Below are 10,793 nucleotides of genomic sequence, written 5' to 3' on the forward strand. Positions count from 1 at the left end.
TCCAGGAGAAAGAAAACGAAAAGACGAAGGTTTTGTAAACCCAGCCTGGACACCTGCTGCCTATATCGATCTCCGGGGCCATCAGGGATTCTATTTGGCATCCTCTGGAAAGATTTTATTTTATTTTATTTTATTAAAAACCCTGGCTCGTACTTCTTGAGAGCTGGGTTCTTGGAAGGCCTTTTGGTAATTCTAGATCTTGTTCTGCTTTGTTAATTGCCCCTGAAAAAATAAACGGTTAAATGTGGTAATGGGGTGGTTCCCTTCCCACCCATGTTTTTTTCTTAGGACCGTTTGCAAACGTTTGTTTTGAATGGCTAGTATTCTTTGGCCTCGGGGAGGGAGAAAACTTTCTTTTGGATAAAGTGTTTTTACAAGTCAGTTGCTGACTTTCCCACCTGCTTACTCACCAGACCCATTACAGCCCCCATCGCTCCCACTGCTGACTTCAGTGCCGGTATTTGTGCTTTCCTAATTACAGTTTAATATATATATATATATGTATTTGTGTATGCACACAAAGAAGGACAACCCCCCCTTCGCCATCGCTAAATGCCTTGGACTTTCTATCACTTCTCTGCTGTGCTGCTGACCAAAGACTAAAGAATATAGGTAGTCCTTGACTAACAACAACAACAACAACAACAACAATAATAATAATAATAATAATAATAATAATAAAAGTTGGAAGGCACCTTGGAGGTCATCTAGTCCAACCCCCTGGTCAGGCAGGAACCCTACACCATTTCAGACAAATGGCTGTCCAGTCTCTTCTTAAAAACTTACAGTGTTGGAGCATTCATCACTTCTGGAGGCAGGTTGTTCCACTGGTTAATTGTTCTAACTGTCAGGAAGTTTCTCCTTAGTTCTAGGTCGCTTCTCTCCTTGGTTAGTTTCCATCTGTTGCTTCTTCTCCTGCCTTCAGGCGCTTTGGAGAATAGCTTGACTCCCTCTTCTTTGTGGCAACCCCTGAGATACTGGAACACTGCTATCATGTCACCCCTAGTCCTTCTTTTCATTAAATTAGACATACCCAATTCCAGCAACTGTTCCTTATATGTTTTAGCCTCCAGTCCCCTAATCATCTTTGTTGCTCTTCTCTGTACTCTTTCTAGAGTCTCAACTTCTTTTTTACATCGTGGTGACCAAAACTGGATGCCGTATTCCAAGTGTGGCCTTACCAAGGCATTGTAAAGTGGCATTAACACTTCACGTGATCTTGATTCTATCCCTCTGTTAATGCAGCCCAGCACTGTGTTGGCTTTTTTGGCAGCTGCAGCACACTGCTGGCTCATATTTAAGTGATTGTCCACTAGGACTCCAAGATCCCTCTCACAGTCACTACTATTGAGCAAGGTACCCTCTATTCTATACCTGTGCATTTGGGTTTTTTTGCCTAAAAGTAGAACCTTACTTATCGTTCGTTTAATGACCGTTCAAAGTTACAACTGCATTGAAAAAAAACCAACTTACCGTTTTTCACACTTATGACTGTAGCAGCATCCCCCTGGTCACGTGATCAGAATTGGGGCGTTTGGCCACTGGCATGTGTTTATCATGACGGTTGCAGTATCTTGGGGTCATGTGGTCTTCCCAGCTGGCTTCCAACAAGCAAAGCCAAGGGGGAGGCCGGTTTCGCTTAACAACCGCATGATTCACGGAACTGCAGTGATCCACTTAACAACTGTGGCAGAAAAGGTTGTAAAATGGAACATAACTCACTTAATAACTCTGGCTTAGCCACGGAAATTTTGGGCTCAATTGTGGCTGTAGGTCAAGAACAGGGGTAGGCAACCTTGGCTCTTTTATGACTCGTGGACTTCAACTCCCAGAATTCCTGAGCCAGCATGGCTCAGCTTGGAAACCTCTCCCTTTCCCCTCAGCGTGGCTGGCTCAGGAATTCTGGGAGTTGAAGTCCACGAGTCATAAAAGAGCCAAGGTTGCCTACCCCCTGGTCGAGGACAACCTTTCCTGTTACTCCATCCAAAAGATTTTTTTTGTTTGTTTGTATAGTGGGGAGAAATATTGTGGTTGTTTTTTTTTGTTTTTTGGCTTTTTATTGCTCGTTGTGTCATCTGCGTAATAACTTGTTGAGTGCTTTGTGATGAGAAGAAGGTTTAGATGGCATTCATTTAAAATGTGCAAATGGCCCTTCCGTGAATAACCCCTTGAGCCTTTCCTGGAAATCCTCAAAAGACCAAGAAAAGATCGGTTTAGACTCCCATTTTCTCTAATAAGAATGTTCTGCTTACAATTCCAGAGATAAAAACGACGGTGGTGTACCCAGCAACTGAAAAACATCTTCAGAAATACTTGTCTCGGTCAGTGTATCTCATCCAGGAGACGGGGGAGGATTATAAGAACATCACTCTGCCTTTTATCGAATCACAGAGTATCAGCATTCAGGTACGCACGTCATTCCTTGGTTATGAATGCGCCGTCCAAAAAGAAGGTGGCTTAGGTCCAAAGAGGTCATCCAGGTATACCCTAAGGTCTTGGAGGATGCTGAAGGTTCTTCTCTACTAAAAGTTGCTCCCAGAACCTAAGGCTAGCAGATCTGAACTGCAGAAATCCAGGAAACTGCTCAATAGTAAACACTGCTTTTCTGCATTTCTTTGCTATCAGTTAGCCGACGTGCAGATTTTGGCCGCCCAGTTCTGTTAGCTCTACCTGTATCTCAGGACAATTTCAAAAGCAATTCATTAGTAAGATAATTGGGTAACCCTTGTTCAGGAATCTGAACTGGAAACTGGAATTTCAACCCAGGAGGGAGGCAGCAAACCGTTTTTTGAAACATAAAGGGAACTTCAGCTGATTGCAACAGATATAGCCTTTTTCTTTCCCAATTTTTGTCTTTTCAGAACGGCTTTGTGATTCAGAGGAATAATTGTTCCGTACCAAACAAGGTTTAGCAAATGGTTTGGCTTTTTTGTTGTATTGTTGCCTTTGGATGTAATTTCATTCTGCTTCTTGCAGCATTCAATATGCAGGAGAGCTTGGCTTTTTTCCCAGGACATCACCTCAGTGGCCTCTCTTCTAGCTATGACATCACTGGCAGATATTGAATGAGAAATAGTTCGACGACGGGTTTTTCATATTTATTTTGACAACATCAGGCTCGTTTTCCAGCCCCAAAACTAGTTTTCGTCCCTGGAACAGTCATGTATCAGTTGAGGCCCTCAGGCTGCCTGCCGTAAAGCCATTCTAGAAGATGTATTGATTTGTTGTTGTTAGTTGTGAAGTCGTGTCCGACCCATCGCGACCCCATGGACAACGTTCCTCCAGGCCTTCCTGTCCTCTACCATCTTCTGGAGTCCATTTAAGCTCACGCCTACTGCTTCAGTGGCTCCATCCAGCCACCTCATTCTCTGTCGTCCCCTTCTTCTATTGCCCTCCATCTTTCCCAGCATTAGGCTCTTCTCCAGTGAGTCCTTCCTTCTCATTAGGTAGCCAAAGTACTTGAGTTTCAACTTCAGGATCTGGCCTTCTAGAGAGCAGTCGGGGTTGATCTCCTCTAGGACTGACCGGTTTGATTGCCTTGCAGTCCAGGGGACTCGCAGGAGTCTTCTCCAGCACCATAGTTCAAAGGCCTCAATTCTTTGGCGCTCAGCCTTTCTTATGGTCCAACTTTCACAGCCATACATTGCAACTGGGAAAACCATGGCCTTGACTATAATGTATTGATTTGTAAATGCGTAATGCCATTTCAAGAGAACAATATTAGAATTATATTGGGAGTAACATGATTATTCTTTTAAATTTTCTGCCAGTTAATTTTTGTCCTGATTTGGCCTATTGTTCTGGCTCCTTATGTATTTTGTAAAGTGTGGTCCCTGGCACGCTACTCAGCAACAGAAAGTTGAGGAAGTAACCGGGACCAAAGAGGAAGTAGAAACCGCAAGGGGAAGGAGGAATAACAAAGCTGAGTCTGAGCAGTAATGCATGTTTACAGTGCAATATTACCAAAGCAGCATTGTTTGGTTTAATTGAATTCCAGATATGAAAAAAAAAAACCAGGACTGTAATTCTGGAGTTCATTTGGAGGAGGACTAAGGACCTTAACAACAAAAAAAGCCTTTTGTGCTTTATGGCAGGGGTCCCCAACCCCCCCTGGTCTGTGGACCGGTATTGGGCCGCGGCATGCCAGGAACTGGTCTGCATAAACAAAGCAAAGCCCCATCCACAAGATGTAGGCAGCACACAAAACCATGCACCCTCAGGTCCACGGAAAAACCTCTCTCCACAGAACCGGTCTCTGATGCCCAAAAGGTTGGGGACCTCTGCTTTATGGAGAGAGCTGGAATGATCTATGGCAGTGGTGGCGAACCTATGGCACGGGTGCCAGAGGCGGCACTCAGAGCCCTCTTTGTGGGCACCCGCATCGTCGCCCCAGTCCTAGGCCTTCAGCTGGGTTTTATAAAACCTTTTCGCTTTAGGCCTCTGCCGCCATGTACAAAAAAAAAGGTTCAATCAATCAGTCAATTTCAACTTCTCGGGGAAAAAAAAAGATCTTGCAAAGTTGGAATTGATTGATTGAACTTTTTAGTCCCATCCAGTCTGCCGTTACCACCGCAGCCACGCCCACCCAATGGGCCATGCCCACCCAATGGGCCACGCCCACCCGGCACCCGACAATGCATAAGTGGGTTTTGGGTTGCAGTTTGGGCACTCGGTCTCTAAAAGGTTCGCCATCACTGATCTATGGAGATGGGACTCGCCCTTCTTCTCCTAGATTCTTCCCCCTAGTTTAATGTGGTTTCTTCGCTAGAGATGTATGAAGGGAATCTGTTTTGTTGCACCGATCTTCAATATACATGTTCAGCTATGGAGTAATTACATTTACGATGTATGGGCAGGTCATTATTACTCAGGCTTCACATGGGATTATTATAATGATCATTTGGCCTTTTCTTCTCCTTGTGAGTGCTTTGGTATCTTCTCTTTTGATTTTAAAAATGCATAAACATTTGAGTTGTCCAGGGATAAACGAAATGATTCTTCTGGCTGATGGCCCAGAGTGAGAGAGATCAATGTTTTGGAAATGCCACCGGACTTTGACATTATGTTTAATGAATTAGATAATACTAGGACAGGAGGTTTCAATGAAGAACCTCGCCTTTTAGCTGGCATGGTAATTGATGGGGACTCGATCTGTTTAGCAAGCACCAGACAAAAATAACAATTTCTAACTAGCGTCACATTGTGCCTGGCAATTGCTGCTATATTTCCCTCACCTCCTGCTGACATCCTTTAACTTCAGCCCTGCAGGTTTCTTTCTTAGCCTATTTCAGAAGCACCCCGCCACCATCTGCTTTTTCAATCATACAGACAATATTCAATTATCAGTTCCTGGATACCAGAAATCTAAGCCCTGTCATCTTCACTTAGAGCTTCTCCTATGGAAATGAATTTTTCCTTCAAAAAAAAGGATGCAGTCATTTATTACCGGGTAAAACAGTCTGCTTTCAAAAACCTGTATATACCCTGAGGTTTGATTTATCTGCTCCTTTAAGGCTATAGGGTTAGAGTAAATAATTATGTTTCCTTTAATCAATTCCTAATGATGAATTGTGTCCCTTATCTGGGATGCAAAAAATCCAGATTACCAGCAGACGACAGTCAAGTGATAAAAAAATTGGCGGGCGTTTGGATTTTTGGAGCCTAACTAATGGTAAGCTCTAGGCTTATTACATTAAAAAGCTTAAGTGTACGGTGTTTCCGGTGGAATTGTTTTGACTTTGTTTGAAACCATGATTAATGGTTTGTATATAACTGGAAATAAAGCAGACGAGAGGAATAGAATAGAGAATAGAAAAGTGCCTTTTCTGTTGAATCAACATCTGAGGGTTTTTTTTCCCCCCCAAGCTGCACAGAATTCTTTTTTAGGCAATCCATTCCTTGAAAGAAAAAAGACGTAGAATTCCATTTTCATTTGAAGTGTGAGAATTGGAAGAGAACTGCAACCCTATTTGGTATTTTTGCACTGTCAAATGTGTCACTGTGATATGTTTGTAATTATTTACAGCTGCAAACGTCTGGACTTTTTCTTTCTCGTATCTGGCAGCCCGGTTTGCTTTGCGTGCTCCCGACATGCCTTGATTTCCTCTTTCGAAAATAAAAAAAAAATAAAATGAAATGAAATAAAACAAAATACTGCCTCCAGCCAAGTTAAGAAAGGGCACATTGTGGTGCAAAGCACCTCAGTCTGCCAAGCACCAGCTCTCGCATCCTCCTTATTATAACTGTAAGTCAGTAATGAGATTTAACTTCTCGGTGTGTTCCACGTGGTCAGCCAGACGCAGAACCATCTTGTGCACCCTGGAGTTAAAGAGCAAGACCTTATGATGGTTTCAGATGTTCAAGTACAACAGTTTCTGGATGTTCTGTCCCCGTTCCGACCCACACACCCAAACAGCCAGCTGAGAGTTAAAGACTTCTCCAGACACCACTTCACCGATAAGAAACTTGGCAGCAGCTCTGTAGCTGCCTGCCAAGACCTTTTACTCCAAGCACACAGAAACAAAAACAATACACACAGTTTAAAGCCACAGCAAACTACTTCACCAGAGATTCAGCTTTTGTCCGTCACAGAGGTCCAAATGGCCACCACCACCCTTTTATAGCCTGTGGGGTGTGGTCCAGTGACTCAGCTTAATCTCTGGCACGTCTCTTTTTCTGCTGCACACGCTTGTCGCCCCTACGCTGGCGTGGATCCAGCCACAACTTCTCTTCCTCACTATCCAACACACCTGGCCAATCTCAGAAACACCTGGCTCCTGGCCAGTCTCAGAACCATCTGGCTCCTGGTCAATCTCTTCTCCGTCGGGAGACACCTGAGGCATTGCCAAAGAGGAGGGTCCTGGAGAGGGAGGCCTGGCCATCTCCTCTCCTTCATGTTCGGAGCTTTCGTCCTCCGATAAGAGGGGCTCACAAGACGGAGCCACAACACTGGGATACTAAATTTCTAAACTCTTCCTTCCAAGTGCTCCTGATGTCAGAAGCTGCCCCTGGGGGGGCCCGAATCGTGCTGAGTCTCAGCAGACAACTTCCTTTTATTCTGATTTATTTCTTTGACGATGCTCATAAGCCACTCCATTTGAAGCGGACTTTACAAGGCTCAAGAGAGCCCTCTCCTTTTTAAAAGGTGCCCCTAGATTCACCCTGGAATTAATTTGGGGCTTCCTGGCCTAACGTTCCCCCAGTGGCTTCTATGGCCTTGTTATACTGAATTCTGTATAGCTATTAGTAAAAAAAGAGAGAGAGAGAGAGAGAAAATCTATGCCTAAAGAACTTCGAAAGCTATATCATTTTGTACATTATTTCTTTCCCTTCTCCTTTTTTCCAAACTATATTAAAGTAGTTTTGCTTCACCGCAGTCAGTTTCGTGGCAGATCCATTATACTTTTTATGTGGGAGGCTGCGCCAGCGTTCTTTGGAAGTGCTGCCATTTTATGCGTCTAAACGTTGATGAAATTGAGTGTTTTGCTTTCAGAAGTGACAGAGTATGTTTCACATTGGAGAAAAGAAAAGAAAAGAAAAGCCATTTCTTCAATCATCTGGCTGGGAATGCGTTGGGGATGAAGATGAAAATAATTCTATTTTCCCCTCGAAGATTGACCTCAGCCCTGACACACGATATTTGATTGTTTTCAGGTCAATGAACTGTAGCTTGCATTAGTTAGGAAACCACGTTGTTCTTTAGGGAACTCAAGTGACATTTTGTATTTCAGAACCCAAATTGAAATTTCTGTGAGCAAAGAACAAATTAAAATAACAGCCTGGGTTGACGCTATGCACTGGATGAAGTCAATCTGATTTTAAGCAATTAATCTGTCGCTGGCTAGTGAGAGGGGGCAGCATATAAATGTAATATATAAATAAATAAATACGTTTTATCTTTTCTAGTGGGTGTACAACATCCTGGAGAAGAAGGCTGAAGCTGATCAAATTGTCTATGAAAATCCAGATCCCATCAACGGCTTTGTTCTCCTTCCAGATTTTAAATGGGATCAAAAACAGGTCAGATTAAAAAAATACGGAGGAGTTGCTATTTTGCGAGTAAGGCAGACCCTTAGAGAATTGGGTTGCTCTTCCTGTTACAGCCCGGCCTCAGAAAAGTTTCAGCCCTCTCACATCCTCTTTTGCTGCTTGATAAAATGAGTCTCGGTTGTATCAATACCACAATTTCTTTAAACATGGTTTGTTGAAGGAGCCACAACTGGTTTAGAATAATGTGCCGAAAACCGAGTACTTTCTCTACAAAAACCTCTGTGGAACCAAGATGTGTTCATGCACCTGAAGAGTCTCTGAAATGCTTCTAACATAACAATATAATGCCAGCCCTGGCCCAGCACACAGGAGTTTGACACTTCTAGATCAGTGGTTCTCAACCTTTTTAATGCCGCGACCCCAACCGGTCGTAAGTCGAGGACTAAACCGGTCGTAAGTCGAGGACTAAACCGGTCGTAAGTCGAGGACTAAACCGGTCGTAAGTTGAGGACTACCCAACCGGTTGTAAGTCGAGGACTTTCCCTGCCGGGGAGCGCCGCACATGCGTGGTTCTGCCCCCTGCGCCGGCCGAGGTGTAGCTGGCAAGCGGCAAAGACGGAGCAGGCCGACCACCAGCTGGCCCAGCCCAAGGGAGGTAAGGCACCCGCCGGAAAAGGGGGGAAAAATGGCGGACAAAAAAAATGGCGGACAGCCTTGCTTGGCGACCCCCATGAAATGGTCGATCGACCCCAAATGGGGTCCCGACCCACAGGTTGAGAACCACTGTTCTAGATTAATACATGCAACTAACATGAAATAAAACCGGAGAGTTGTTAGCATGCCTTAAAAGTAGTTATCAGCCCTGCTTTTAAGCACCCTATGGTGAAAACCAAGACAATGACTAAAATTAGAAGCTTGAAATTCTTAGCACTCTGTAATGAATGCAACGTTTCATTTTTACTTATCTTGTACCAATCTCCCTTGGTGATTGGGTTTGCAAAAAACTTTTTTATTTGACCTTCAGGCTACACTTTTTAATTCACTAAATATATATCTTGTTCCCCTAGCAACTGGTCCCTTGCTTTAAGATTTTATACAGAAGACCAGATGCCTTAAGAATCTTTGCTATGTTCAGAAACACCAGCTAGTTTAAAAAGTAATTTATAAAAAGAATTCATTGTAACCAAGCTTTTTGCTTTACATTTCTTTGACAGTGAAGTTAACAAAGGCCATTAGCAGTCTATATACTGGGACATCATAAACTTTTAGAATATGACTTTTTGTTGTTGGGGAAAAAAAAATCAATCTTTTTATGTTGCTTCCCAAATACAGATCCTTTGGGGTATCAGGGCTATTTCCCTACACTTATTTATTTATTAAATTTATATACTGTCAATTTTCCAAGAACTCTGATTATCCCATGCATGGGTTTATTGTTATAATATAGGGTTATTCTTTTAAAACCTCCTTGTGTTGTGTTCACTCATTTGTGAACTCTGGCTAATAGCTTAATGGGTTATGTTAACTGATTCATTTGTGACTTAGTCAAACCTGGGTCAAACAAACTGTGATTTATGTGTCACCTACTGAACTGAAAGAGTGATGGTATACTTTAACCATAGATATTTTTGGTTGCCACATTGTAGTTTTGAATGAACTAATTTTAATAAGTGTGAGTTTTGTATACGTGTTTTCTTTAGAAGGCATTTTCTGGTTTGTAAAGTCAAGTTTCAGCTCATCTACATTTCGAATATGCATCAGCTTTATGCCTTTTTATAGAGCTTCCTGTTCTGAACAGAACAGAAATTTAAAAAAAAAAACGTAGCTCAGCCATTTATAGATAAATGTTCCTTTTCAGAGTTTCCATTTTCAAGATCAGAGTTTGAAATCAGTGTAGTGCAGTGAAACGGCTTTACCACATTGCATTAGGCATGCAAAAATTGCGTGAAATAATTGTGCTTTTCCACCATAATGCTTGTGACCCTACAATTTATTCTTTATTTCAATGTTTTCTTGCTGGATCATACCAGCATAGCGTCTCCTTAGCTTCTGTTGGCAGAAGATAATGGATACTACAAGGAGAATAAACTCAAATTTTAAAATTAGGAGGGGACCAAATCCTTACTCTAGCAAACTGAATACAGTGGGGATGTGTTGTCAATTGCACACTAAAATCCACACAATGTGCCACACGGAATAATGATATTTTCTGTTCTGGAACCAGTAAGGCAGTCCCTTTGTTCTTGTGATTTCCTGTATTGCAGTTAAAAAGTAACCATCTGTGGAAAAAAAAATCAGTTTAAATTTGGTGCATCCAGGTTACCAGGAAGATGAGGGAGTGTCATGATCTTGATGAACAACATCCTGCTTTAAAAATCTAATCATGTAAAGGAAGACTTAAATTAACCATTATACCTTTTACTGTCTCTGGGGCTGGTGAAGTTACTATTTTTATATGTATATTTATTTTTATTTATTTATTATTTAAATTTATATCCCGCCCTTCTCCTTGCGGACTCAGGGCGGCTGACAATCGATTAAAAAACACCAACAACAATCACAGAATTAAAATTAATTAAAAAGAGATATTTAAATATTGTCTAATTTAAAATATGATTAAAACCCCTCTAAAAATTGCCCTAGGCCAGTCCCGCTTGTTGGAATAGCCATGTCTTAAGGGCGCGGCGGAAGGAAGGGAGATCAGGGATCACCCTGATCTCTGGGGGCAGCTCATTCCAGAGGGTGGGAGCTCCCACAGAGAAGGCCCTCCCCCTTGGGGTCGCCAGCCGGCACTGTCTGGCCGA

General features: G+C 42.6%; 1 protein-coding gene across 1 annotated transcript in view; it reads left to right on the forward strand.

Moving 5' to 3' along the window:
- Window positions 1-2,260: 2,260 nt before the first annotated feature.
- DCPS (decapping enzyme, scavenger) overlaps window positions 2,261-10,793 on the forward strand; it is a gene marked incomplete at its 5' end in the record, with an annotated part of 14,138 nt that continues 5,605 nt past the window's right edge. Inside the window, 2 exons of the mRNA XM_015821451.1 lie at window positions 2,261-2,406; window positions 7,906-8,019. Of these exons, the coding sequence (XP_015676937.1) occupies window positions 2,261-2,406; window positions 7,906-8,019 (260 nt within the window). The remainder of the gene's footprint in view (window positions 2,407-7,905; window positions 8,020-10,793) is intronic.

This window comes from Protobothrops mucrosquamatus, unplaced genomic scaffold (assembly GCF_001527695.2).
Source record: "Protobothrops mucrosquamatus isolate PMUCROS unplaced genomic scaffold, P.Mucros_1.0 scaffold1333, whole genome shotgun sequence".
NCBI classification, from domain to species: domain Eukaryota; kingdom Metazoa; phylum Chordata; class Lepidosauria; order Squamata; family Viperidae; genus Protobothrops; species Protobothrops mucrosquamatus.